At 50.5% G+C, this 13,333-nt stretch overlaps 1 protein-coding gene across 2 annotated transcripts in view; it reads right to left on the bottom strand.

The window, feature by feature from the left end:
* LOC136315540 (CDK5 and ABL1 enzyme substrate 1-like) overlaps positions 1 to 13,333 on the bottom strand; it is a 115,940-nt gene that overhangs the window by 17,268 nt on the left and 85,339 nt on the right. For both annotated transcript variants that reach the window (XM_066247229.1, XM_066247230.1), the window contains 3 exons: positions 5,082 to 5,178; positions 3,276 to 3,432; positions 2,057 to 2,160 (listed from right to left, as the gene is read on the bottom strand). In XM_066247229.1, the coding sequence (XP_066103326.1) occupies positions 2,057 to 2,160; positions 3,276 to 3,432; positions 5,082 to 5,178 (358 nt within the window). The remainder of the gene's footprint in view (positions 1 to 2,056; positions 2,161 to 3,275; positions 3,433 to 5,081; positions 5,179 to 13,333) is intronic.

Genomic DNA, 13,333 nt, shown 5'->3' with positions numbered 1-13,333 from the left:
GAAACAGATCTTGCGCCAGCCCAACACCAGGCCTAGAAAGAGAGGTCACTGTTATCACCAGACATGCCACATCTATGGACAAACTCCCCACCAAACGTCAATGTCAATAAAAGATAGCATGCTCTCTCCTGCTCCTGGGAACCTAGGGATGTGTTAGACTGTTGACCCAGAGAATCCTTCTCACACCCTCCTGGAGTCGGCAGTTCTGCCCCAGTGCTGAGGGAGGTGGATTCAGGGCAAAGCGAGAGCAGCTCTGAGCCAGGAGTCCCGGCCTCCACACCCACTTCCTGTCTGTCAACTGTGACAGCCTCACACAGGCTCCCTGAGCCACAGTTTCCTGCCCAAGTTACTTAATAAATAAAGTGAACTCTGATAACTAAAGCAGTGAACATAGAGAATCCTTCTTCTTACACAGTCATGACCTTTCAGTTGCTCCTTCCCTAACATGAGGGAGACGATTCTGGTCATTTATTCGACATTTATTAAGTGTGAACTTACATAAATAAGCTCTGTTTAAAAAAAAAAAATCTCACAGGTCACAGAGTGGGAAAAATAACTCCCTATGGGTCTGGTTTTGCTTTCCATGTTAACAGTCGGAGAATAAAAACAGAGGGGTGAGGAGGAGGGCAATTTTAAACTAAATGCCTTTGGTAATTCATTCTGACTCAATGTGGCATATTAGAATGATCCCTGAGCTGTTTGCAAAATTATAAGAGGAACTAGCAAAAAGGCCTGACTTCTGCCCGGTGTTTCTCTGCTGTCAGCTACTTACCAAATGTTCCATTAGGAAAGAGGCTGGAGGGTTGAACCCCGCTACCAAGAACCCGCAGCTCAGCATGAGTGTGTAGTATGTAGGGTGGGGCCTTTGAGTGTGTAGGGCGGGGCCCCACTCTGGCTTCTGCACACACAAGAGTCTATCACAGAAAAAGGGACCTCTGCTCATGGCTGGGGCCAGGGCTGTGGAGAGCAGCATAGGTTAGAGAGGAGCGAGGAAGCCCGAGCAAGATGTTTCCAGCTGTGCTCCTCACATCTGGCCCTGGCATGGAGGCAGCGGGGCATTCTGGGTCAATGATCAGCAGAATCCTGGCCCGATGGCGTGTGTGGCAGGCCCAGGCAGCAGGTTCCCCTACACGCTCCACTCTCCCCTCCCCCTCCACATCCCGGGCTCAGCCTGCCTCCGGGTCAGGGCAAGTCCATCCCGAGAAAGCACACAGGACCTGGCCGGGCTCCAGCGATCTCTGGAGAAGGGGCAGCCCAGGGTGGCCGGAGACGGTGGTCAGCCAAGCAGAAACCGAAATGACACAAAGGGAAAAACAGAAAGAGCCCAAGAAATAAAATCAGCAAGGAAAAGTCTTGCATTCAACACCCACATTGTCCTACTTTCCCTTTCCCAGGAGATGATTCTGTCATCCTGAGCCTGTGGCCAATTGTGTGCTCAGAGTGCATGTGCCGGCCTGCACTCGCCTCAGAACTCCAAACAGAGCTGAACCTGAACTCAGCGCTGCCGTGGTGTGCCTGGTCCGCTCCTGGTGGGCTCTATGGATGTACAAGTTTAGGCGAGACCCCTCAAAGGTGAGGGTCCCTGACCCTGAACTGGTACCTAACGTGAGTATGCTGGACCCGGTGACCAGCAGAATCCTGGACCGGCAACACGCTGGTCTGTCCATAAGCAACGGCACTAGAGTCCTCAAGAAGGTCTCCAGGCTGAGCAGTGTGTGAACAAGCCCCCCATCCCAGGCAGAGCCCCCCATCCCAGGCAGAGCCCCCCATCCCAGGCAGAGCCCCCATCCCAGCAGAGCCCCCCATCCCAGGCAGAGCCCCCCATCCCAGGCAGAGCCCCCCATCCCAGGCAGAGCCCCCATCCCAGCAGAGCCCCCCACCCCAGGCAGAGCCCCCCATCCCAGGCAGAGCCCCCCATCCCAGGCAGAGCCCCCCACCCCAGGCAGAGCCCCCCATCCCAGGCAGAGCAGCCGTCTGTTAAGACCCTACGTGCCACCTCCAAGCTGCTCCCTAGAGGCTGAGGGCGAGCAAATCCATCCTCTCCACTGCTACTCACCATGTACGAAGGGAAGATCAGAACTCGCTTGTGCTTGCCGCAAGGCCACTGCGGGTCATCCAGGAGATTTGGGTCGTAGTCCGTAAAGTCTCCCAGGTCGCTGCCTATGGATCACATGCAAAGTGATAATTAGGAGCTCCAGACCCCCCCCCCCCCCCCGAAGCAGAGCAGCTGGGCCAACGCCAAGTACAGAGTTGGAATGGAGAAAGGCTGGCTCCAGGGCACTCAGCTCAGAGGCACATGGTTTGCTCTGACTTTTAGTAGATGTCTGCATGCCAGTGAAGTGTATCCTCCCCCCAAAAGGGTTCACCAAATTCTTAACATCATGACTTTTTTTTTCCATTTTAGAAAATTATGTGTTAATCTCCCTGACTCGGGAGAACACAAAACCTCACAGAGCATGAAAAATGCACTGAGCACACCCAGATTTCGAAATGTGGCGCCGGAAAGGCTCATTTCCTAAACCTGCAGATCGGCGGGTGGTCGTGCCACATGAGAAGCACGTTTCTGGTGTGAATGCTCCTGGGCAGACTACTATGTCGCATAAACACAAACCAAAGCAGGTACCAGTGCAAACAGCTATAAACGACCAGAGGTGGCTGGGACACGAGGACAGTGCCCCTGAACTCAGCACCGGACAGGCCTAAGCAACGTCACATTCACCTGGAATTTCTCTGACAGCAATAACACTGCCCCTAAAAAGCTTTTCCCCTAATGTCAATTCTTAACAAAGGTTTGTAGTCTTGACAGGCAGAACTGAGCACTGAAGTCTTCCTTCAGTAGCCGGGTTAGCTCACCCACTATGAGAATCAGAAGGCAAGTTTTCACTGGATCCTGGGTTTCTGTCCCAGTTATCCGAAAAGAAGCCAAACTTGAGCACTGTGAAAATGTAGGCAAGCAATAGGTACAGGTGAGATGAGGACCAGGCTGGTGGCGAGAAGCCAGGGAGTCCAGCTATCTCTGGAAGATGGCCTGGGCATTTCTCCTTGAGGAAACTCAGGGAGTTGGAAACTGAGGCATCTCATTAGAGAGATCACCCTGTGGCCTGCTTGTGAGCCTGCACAGCCTGCAATCGGCTCACCCCAAAGTCACACTGCCTGTGAATGAGCTCCTGCTCCAGGGACCCCTGTCCTCCAGTCTGCATGCAGGGAGGCCCCAAGCGCACTGCACCCTGAGACACCTGCCGCGAGCTGCCAGGCCCAGCCAGGCCCCAGGTTACCTGTGTCGAGGCTCCCCTGGGTGCTGCTTGCCCGTCCTATGGAGAGGCTGCGGTGGCTCAGGGTACGGAGCTGGGAGAAGGAGGAGGTGGAGTCGATGGTATTTCTCCGGGTTCCAAAGGCATTTGTGGGTAACAGAAATTGGGTATAAGAAACAGTCTAAAAGATGAAGGCAAAAATGGCAAGTGATTATTCCCAGGCAATGGTAGGCTTGCAATCTGACCACGCTATGCTGCTACCCACGTTCAGGTCCACAGTCTCCTTCCTATCTGCAATTTTAAATCAAGGAGATCTGGAAAATAAAATTTGTTTGGGCACTCATGTGTCCCAAATTTGTGCCAGAATTGCCAATTTGTAGTTTGTTGTTCTACTTATTCAAGCAGTCATTAGTTGAATCTCACCTATTCCCTGCCTGGGGATCAAACCTGCAACCTTGGCATATTGGGATGATGCTCTAACCCAGTGGTCCCCAACCATTTTTGGGCCACGGCCCGGTTTAATGTCAGAAAATATTTTCACGGACTGGTCTTTAGGGTGGGACGGATAAATGCACAAAATAAAATTATGTGACCGGCATAAAAACTGTGATATTTTTAAATATAATTGTTGAACTTACAATATTTATTGGGCTAAGTTAAAGGAGGAATAAGCATGTCCTCATTATTCAGGCTGTATTTAAATTTGTTATTCTGACAACGTTTCATGTTATTTATTCTTTCTCTGCGGACTGGTACCAAATGGTCCACGGACCGGTTCTGTGGCCCAGGGGTTGGGGACCACTGCTCTAACCCACTGAGCTCCCGAGCCAGGGCCCATCTGTAGTTTTAATTTATCCCACGTGGTGAGACTAATCATGTTATGTGACAGAAATACGAGTGTGTTTGGTAACAATATGTTATCTTAGACACTGTTGGAATGTTGGGTGATAGGTGAGGCACAACTGTTACTACTTTTCATAAACCAGCAAGTGCAGAATTCCAGAACATATCAGGCCCCAGGAGTCTCCGATAAGGGACTGTGACATCTGGCAGTTCCTTTGGCAGATGTCATTCACCACACTCTCTGTTTTATCCTCCCTCATTCTGGTGTGAACACTCAACCTGTCTGGGGAATCATGGCTTATGCACTGTGAGCTCAGGACTCATGTCGTTTGGCCAAAGTGGTGGCCAGCTGTCCCGGTGGGGGGGGGGGGCAGGGAGGTCATTTGCTTCCCAGCAGCTCCACCTGCAGGCAAACTATGCTGGGATGGCTTCCCCAGAGAAACACTAGCCTGGGTCCAGCACAAGAGGTCAAGTTCAGATTTCAGCCTTCACTCCTCGGACTTCAACCCCGCAGCTGAGTGAACTGTGGGTGAAAGAGGAAGGTGGTAGCTCTGCTGCTCGGTGGTCACTGTCCGAGAGGCTGAGGGGCTCTTAGCTTCTCAGGACCATAGGAAGTCAGAAGTGCTCTATAGTGGTGGGAATGCTGCTTGATGACCCATCAGTTTATGCATGTTCAAACTGCTCATCATCTCTCCATCCCGGAACCTGCACATGGATGCGTGCGTATGCCTGAGATACTGGTCAGTGTCCCCCACTCTGTTGTGTGCAGTGTGGGCAGAGAAGCAGATGTGCTGCTATTCAATCACTGTCTCGATGGACTTCCGTCTGCACGCTGGGGGGGGGCAGGGAGGCCGGTGTCATAAGCCATAAATGTGCCCACATCTGGCTCCGCACCACAAGTAGGGTTCGTGGTCCGTCATGCTGCTTCTGCTTCTGCCCCTTGTGGTGTCGGCACAAACTCGCTGACCGGATGCCAGGCAGACTTACCTTCCCGTCCGCTCCCAGCTCCACACCTTCGAGGCCAATGACCTCTTTCAAGCTCCCAGCACCTGCTGATTGTCTCCCTCCGTCCAACTTCAAATCCCTGGGGAGGACAAGCCAGAGTGCTGCTGTTTACACCCAAAACAGACATGGTGACTGACGCACACTAAGCAAGACACCACAGTCACACTCACGAAAGTGACCAAGCAGGCCCTTGGCTGACAGGGTCTCCTCTGGCCCTCCTTCAGGGCTGGTCAGGGGCACTCTGGGCAGCTGCACCCACTCTGACATAAATGACATCCCACTGAACTGAAAGCCTGAAGGTGAGAGTCAGGGTCAGAGGCTGGTGGACTACTGACCACCCGTCCAGTTCAGCAAGGCCACATCACTGATGGCCACCGAACAGGGACCCGGGGGCACTCCCGGGCACAGCGGGGCAGCGGCTCCCTCGGGACCTAGCTGCTGATTTCTCTTTAAATCGGGGGACACCACCTCTCCTGGACTCCCCACTGTATTAGACAGGAAAAAGAAATTCTCGTCCTAAACAGTTCTCAGGTTCATTGCTGGTAAAGAAAGAATTAAGGCCATAATAGTCCTCCAGCTACCTTGCCGGGCCATCTAGGAAATGAGTATCTTTCTATAAAAAAACTAGTCTCCAATATTAACAATGAGCACTTCACAATTTACAAGGACTTTCAGACATCATCTCTTATTCTTTAAGATGCCCCCATCAGACAGGCATTGCTATTATTATCCTATTTTACAGGTGATAGAAACAAGGCCCAGAATAGGTCAATGGCTTGCCAAGGTCACCGGACAGTGGCCTGTAGAAACTGGTTTTGCACCCAATATCTCCAGTACATCTTCAGGTTGCCCTGGAGATGCAAGACAGGCTGGGTGAGCGATGCTCAGACAAAACTGCTCACATGTTCAAGGACAATCTCCCTCTCCTTACGTAGTTCTCAAACTTGGCTGCGTGTTGGAATCACCTCAGGATTTCTGACAAACTACTGCTGTCTGGCTCCCATCCCCGCCATTCTGACTCAGTCAGTAAGGGGCACAACTCGGCTAATGGGGTTTAAATGCTCCCCAGGTGACTCTGAATTGCAGCCACATCTGGGAAGGACTGTCTTCCAGCTCTGTCTCTGTGACACAGCACCTGTTAGTCAAAGCGCCTCAGGGCGGCAGTGTTCTTGCTGAGTGGCCTGGAGAGGCACCATGCTCAGGGGTTGTCTTCTTCTGTTTCGTTTTTAAACTATTTCTTTATTATTTTTTTAGAGAGGGAAGAAAGAGAGAGAGAGAGAGATAAGGGGGGAGGAGCAGGAAGCATCAACTCCCATATGTGCCTTGACCAGGCAAGCCCAGGGTTTTGAACCGGCAACCCCAGTGTTCCAGGTCGATGCTCTATCCACTGCGCCACTACAGGTCAGGCCGGGGTTGCCTTCTATGTGGACTCAGGGGCTGTTTCTAAGCAAGAAAAAAAATGTAAAAAGGTAAAAGGAATCAATGAAAAAGAGAGAGTGAAATGGAGCTGGGTGAACAGGCAGAAGAGACAGGACCCGCCCACTGCTACGAGGAGCACGGGAGTGTGACTTGGTGGAGCAATGCTGATCCTTGTCTATGGGCGTTCCATGAGTGAACTGGCTTCCTAAGCCTACAACGCAGAGTGTGATTAATAACAGTTTTCAAAGGAAATACCTAAGACCCGCACCCAGTGAGGACTGCATTTTTAAGGCAGCCGCTTTGGGAGGCCACGGTTCTGCCATGCTCAGGACATCTCCGGAGCTCCTTCTGGAATTAACACTAAAGTCATGCGGAACAACAAAAACAAAACAGAACAATCTGCCAACCCGCCCCAGTCTGCCAACTTTATCTCCATACTTTAACCAGTGTTTCCCCCCACTGACCAGATTTGACTGCAGATGACTTCAGGTAATTTCAAACATCAAACTCACCCCTAAGGGCAATACAGAATAGGACGGTAACTCACAGAACTATAAACACTTCATTAGAAGGTGCAGATCATCCCATCAAGAGCTCTGAAAATGTTCTGACTCACAGACATGCTCTAAGGATGTGTCTGAGTTCTCCTGAGGATGCCTCCTCTGCGGGGACCACACTCACTGAAGGCTGCCAGGTTCAGGAGAGTTCACGGCACGGCACTTTATAAACATGCTGTGCCAGCAGAAAGCCCTGCATTCCAGTTACTGACCTCAATCTGCAGCTAGAAGGACCAAGTGGGCTGGGGCAGAGCAGGGCTCAGCAAGGCCACCAAAACCTCAGGACCATATATACCAGAGACCACCCGCCCTGCTAACCTGCCTCCTACAGGAGCTTTTGGGACGGCTCTCAAAAGACTTCCTCTAGTAATGAGGAATGGAGACGATGAATGCACCAGGGCGCTAACAAAGGGAAATGCCTACGGAGCAAGATCCAGGCAACGAGGCCAAAACAGCCATGATGGCTCAGGAGCAAGGAGCCTCCTGGGGAAAGACCAGGAGCGGGGCTGATAGAAAGATAGCAGCGCTTGGGTTTCATTTAAAAACCTACAGCACGCTTCCAAGGACTTCCTGCTTCCCTGAAGCCACACCACTTCCTGCTTCCCTGAAGCCACACCAGCAAGCACGAGCCTCAAATTTTCCAGTCCCAAACAACTGTCTCCTTGTTTCCATTTCACCAGACAATGTTATTTAAGGCTGAAGTTAACATAAAAGCAAGAAATGCATTTATGGGGTGAGAAGACCAAAAGAAATAAGGTGGAGTATTAAAAGTAAAAGGAGTATTAAAAATAGGGGCCTCCCTATTAAGAGTACTCCTTACACTTAAAACCAATATAATAAAGTATGTCAGTTACACGTACGCAGACATTGTTATACAAAGAGTGCTTCTGGACGGAGAGCTGGCTGCAGGCAGGACGCAGGCCAGCTCATATCCTGTCTACACAGCGCGCGACACGTCAGATGCGTAAAGAAGTGTTCGTGGCCTGACCTGTGGTGGCGCAGTGGATAAAGCGTCGACCTAGAAATGCTGAGGTCGCCGGTTCAAAACCCTGGGCTTGCCTGGTCAAGGCACATATGGGAGTTGATGCTTCCAGCTCCTCCCCCTCTTCTCTCTCTCTCTGTCTCTCTCTCTCTCCTCTCTAAAATAAATAAGTTAAAAAAAATTAAAAAAAAAAAAAAAAAAAAAAGAAGTGTTCGTGGAGGCCTGACCTGCGTTGGCGCAGTGGATAAAGCATCAACCTGGAAATGCTGAGGTCGCCGGTTCGAAACCCTGGGCTTGCCTGGTCAAGGCACATATGGGAGTTGATGCTTCCAGCTCCTCCCCCACTTCTCTCTCTCTGTCTCTCCCTCTCCTCTCTCTAAAAAAAAAAAAAGAAGTGTTCGTGGAGCTGAGAGAGTCTTGTCATTGCTGTCTCAGGGGTTCACAAAGGTGATGTGGGGAGTAGGTGTTTGTCCATCGTGCCCCCTCCATCTGCCTCCCAGGCTCACTGTGTTCGGAGGCAGCCCTGCCTTTGCCAGCTGACCCTTGGCTATGAAGTGTACACAGCCCAGTTCACAGAACCCAACTGCGCTTACCCCACACTCCCCTTCTGATACTTCCTCCAGGGCAAATGGAGCCGTAAAAAGTCTACTTTTGGTGTTTGCATCAAATACAAGACTCTTTCCCATGAAATAAGCCCTAAACTTTATTTAAAAGATACAGGAATGTTTAGACCCGGTGATTGGCCAAGTGCCTGAGGGACACTTGGGACCACACGGAAGAGAAGCCTTGGACTGCACTTTGAATGAGGGAAGCTTCATAACCACGGAACCTATTTCCCTGCAATGACTGGGCTGGTCCATTTACTGCAGCTGCCGTTTCCCGCAGGCTCTTCACAAACATCATTCTGCTTTCTAAATAATGAAACCGAGTCAGAAAATAAGCAGGGAGAGTAGCGGGTCCATCCTTACCTGATACTAGAAAAATACATACTGTTCAGGGTTCACAGAACTTCCTGCCACGATGAAGAAGTTCTCTGAGTGGTCCCATTCAGTAGCCACTAGCCACAGGTGGCAATTGAGCACTTGAAGTGTGCCTAGTTGACTGAGGAAGTGAATTTATTTTAGTGAATTTAAATTTAAATGGCCACCTATGGAGAGTGGCTGTTATATTGGACTCATCAGCACCCTAGCTACCATTAATTTATAAGATAGCCGTAGATGATATACTCAGTGACTTGGATTTCGTCTTCCAGTTTTCTTCCCAAAAGTGGCCTAGCCATTGCGTCAGGACATATGTTCATGCCAGACCGCAGCTCACCCAGGAAACTATGTTCGGAGTTCCGGGGGGTAGCAGAGAGGCAGACACTGTATAAAGCAGGGGTTAGGAACCTTTTTGGCTGAGAGAGCCATGAATGCCACATACAGTGTGTCCGTAATGTCATGGTGCACTTTTGACCAGTCACAGGAAAGCAACAAAAGACAATAGAAATGTAAAATATGCACCAAATAAAAGGAAAACCCTCCCAGTTTCTGTAGGATGATGTGGCAGCATGTGCGCATGCGCAGATGATGATGTAACACCGTGTATACAGCGGAGCAGCCCATGGCCATGCCAGTCGAGATGTGGATGGTACAGAGGAAAGTTCAGTGTGTTCTGTGGCTCGCTAAATTCGAATCCGTGACCAAAGTGCAGTGTGAATATCGGCGCGTTTATAACGAAGCACCATCACATAGGAATAACATTACTCGGTGGGATAAGCAGTTGAAGGAAACCGGCAGTTTGGTGGAGAAACCCCGTTCTGGTAGGCCATCAGTCAGTGATGAGTCTGTAGAGGCTATAGGGGATAGCTACCTAAGGAGCCCTAAAAAATCTGTGTGTGAGCCCACATCAAAAGCACTGAATAGGAGAGTTTTCCTTTTATTTGGTGCAGGTTTCACATTTCTATCGCCTTTTGTTGCTTTCCTGTGACTGGTCAAAAGTGCACCATGATTTTACGGACACACTATATTTTAAAATGTAATTCCGTGAGAACCATATAACGACCCGTGTACATTATGCATTATCCAATAAAAATTTGGTTTTGTCTCGGGGGACAGCTGTGATTGGCTCTAGCCACCCGCACCCATGAACATGAGTGGTAGGAAATGAATGGATTGTAATACATGAGAATGTTTTATATTTTGAATGTCATTTTTTTTAATTAAATATTTGTCTGTGAACCAGATGCAGCCATCAAAAGAGCCACATCTGGCTCGCGAGCCATAGGTTCCCGACCCCTGGTATAAAGTTAGCACAGTGAAATTACCTTTAGTGGGGATGGAAATGATGACGGTGGAGTCTACTATCAAAGGGGACCTATGTCCTGCCACCTTGGGGACAGGACTCCCAGCCATGATAACAATTCCCATCCTACAGGAGACACAGCAGCTTTTGCCCTGAGGGGCCATGAGGACAGGGGTGATGGGTGTTTGGGCAGTGCCAGAGCACGCCAATGGAGAGTGACCAGTGTGTGCCCCCCAATCCAAGGCATTCCAGGAGACTCTGGGGGTGGTGGTGGGAGGGATGCCCAGTGGTAATTAAGTTTGAATTTCCTTCCAGCCTTGTGGAAGGGGGACTAATAGTTCATATGAAGTAGTTTTTTCTTTTTAAAATTAGAAATGAGCCATTTCTTGCACACCGAAGCTGATGCACTCATATCTGCTCCATTTGCACTTCAAACACTTCGCTGACATGTAATAAATGTCACAACTGCTCTAGAAAATGGACTAGTTCATGAGAGCACACTATCCCACTTTTCCTGTCTCAGATTCAGGGAGAAGTTGTCACTTCGTGGCTGCCACTTTGATGGGTTTGAATTAAGAGCACACGAACGTGTACACACATCCACGTGCAGTCACACATCCACAGAAAATGAAACACATCTCATTTCTTTTGAAATTGTTGGAATCTTTTAACAGCTCTTGAATTTGTATATCTCAAGACTCTTGGGATCTGCCAAATATATCTTTCACAGAGAGGCTGACGCACTTCTCTGGGGTTGCCCTTAGCTGAGTGCTGTCATGTCACTGAAACTTTGTATTAACACGAACCATATGAAATTGCTGTCATTTTCAAGTTTTGTCCTATATGAACGGCGATTTCATATCGTGCCCCAGTTTACAGATAAGGTAACTGCTCAGGCCCGACGTGAGTATAAAGCAAGCAAGAGACCCGTGTCCCTTGATGTCCCACTTGTTTGGGAGCTGAGAGGGTGGCAAATGGCCTGCAACAAGGAACTCTAAGTGGTGACACTGGTCCATTAAACAGAGAGTGTTAAACATCCACCGAAGGCCCTTGGCTCAGTGGTTGAGCATCGGCCTGGCATGAGGATGTCCTGGATTTGATTCCCGGTCAGGGCACACAGGAGAAGCAACCATCTGCTTCTCCACCCCTCCCTCTCCCTCCTCTCTCTTTTTCTTATTCTCCCGCAACCATGACTCAGTTGGTTCAAGGGCATCGGCCCCAGGTGCTGAGGTGAGGATGGCTCTGTAGAGTCTCCACCTGATATGCTAAAAATAGCTCAATTGCGAGCACAGACCCAGATGGGCAGAGCATCGCCCCCAGACGGGGGTTGCTGGGTGGATCCTGGTTGGGGCACATGCTGGATGGAGTCTGTCTATCTCCCCTCCTCTCACTTGGAAAAGAAGGAAAAAAAGTCCACTGTAAAAGAATGAGGCAGAAGTTCAGGGTAGTGATAAAATCTTGATGTTTTCTTTCTAAGAGCATTAAACTCATTAAGATGGCATATGAAAGTAGGAATAACTCTGGCTTAGCTGCTGGGGGTAACCCTCCCGCACCAGCAAGAGAGATGCTGGGGGTAACCCTCCCGCACCAGCAGGAGAGATGCTGGGGTAACCCTCCCACACCAGCAGGAGAGATGCTGGGGTAACCCTCCCGCACCAGCAAGAGAGATGCTGGGGTTAACCCTCCCGCACCAGCAAGAGAGATGCTGGGGTTAACCCTCCCGCACCAGCAGGAGAGATGCTGGGGTAACCCTCCCACACCAGCAGGAGAGATGCTGGGGTTAACCCTCCCGCACCAGCAGGAGAGCAGGATGCCAGGGAGTAACCCTCCCGCACCAGCAAGAGAGATGCTGGGGGTAACCCTCCCGCACCAGCAAGAGAGATGCTGGGGTTAACCCTCCCGCACCAGGCAAGAGAGATGCTGGGGTAACCCTCCCGCACCAGCAGGAGAGATGCTGGGGTAACCCTCCCGCACCAGCAAGAGAGATGCTGGGGTAACCCTCCCGCACCAGCAAGAGAGATGCTGGGGGTAACCCTCCCGCACCAGCAAGAGAGATGCTGGGGGTAACCCTCCCGCACCAGCAAGAGAGATGCTGGGGGTAACCCTCCCGCACCAGCAAGAGAGATGCTGGGGGTAACCCTCCCGCACCAGCAAGAGATGCTGGGGTTAACCCTCCCGCACCAGCAAGAGAGATGCTGGGGTAACCCTCCCGCACCAGCAAGAGAGATGCTGGGGTAACCCTCCCGCACCAGCAGTAGAGCAGGATACCGGGGGTAACCCTCCCGCACCAGCAAGAGAGATGCTGGGGGTAACCCTCCCACACCAGCAAGAGAGATGCTGGGGTAACCCTCCCGCACCAGCAAGAGAGATGCTGGGGTAACCCTCCCGCACCAGCAAGAGAGATGCTGGGGGTAACCCTCCCGCACCAGCAAGAGAGATGCTGGGGTAACCCTCCCGCACCAGCAAGAGAGCAGGATGCCAGGGGGTCTGCAGCTGAAAGTGATGAAAAGCAAACTGAAGTTGAGCTTCTCAATTTCTTTGAAAAGCCTAGGAGATTACTTTTTTCCAGATACACGTTGGGTTCAAATATTAATTAATTTTTGTTCCACCTCCTTCTAAAAATGGAATGGAGGCAAGTTCAAATACCATATGTGGATATTGTCCAAAATTGTGTGGGTGAAGATTTAAATGCTGTAGCTTGAACTCAGAGATGACCACCGTTCGTCAGGTTATAGAAAAGGATTTCATGCAGGAAGATGCGCTGACAGGCCCCCTGTCTGACTCCTTCTCCTCCACAGGCCCAGGTGACAGGCAGCTCACACTTACTCAGCTACCAGAGCTCATTTCTCATGTTATTTCAGCTTAACTTTTGCAGAGGCCCATAGCAACAAACACACTTTGAACACGCAGCACAAAGATTTCTTTTCTTTTACAAACGTTGGCTGACTGGGGTGGGAGGCATGGGAGACAGTTTGAGGAGGGCTAGGGGAGGG

The sequence above is a fragment of the Saccopteryx bilineata genome, chromosome 11 (assembly GCF_036850765.1).
Source record: "Saccopteryx bilineata isolate mSacBil1 chromosome 11, mSacBil1_pri_phased_curated, whole genome shotgun sequence".
Classification (NCBI taxonomy): Eukaryota; Metazoa; Chordata; class Mammalia; order Chiroptera; family Emballonuridae; genus Saccopteryx; species Saccopteryx bilineata.
This window is presented reverse-complemented; position numbering and strand designations above follow the sequence as displayed.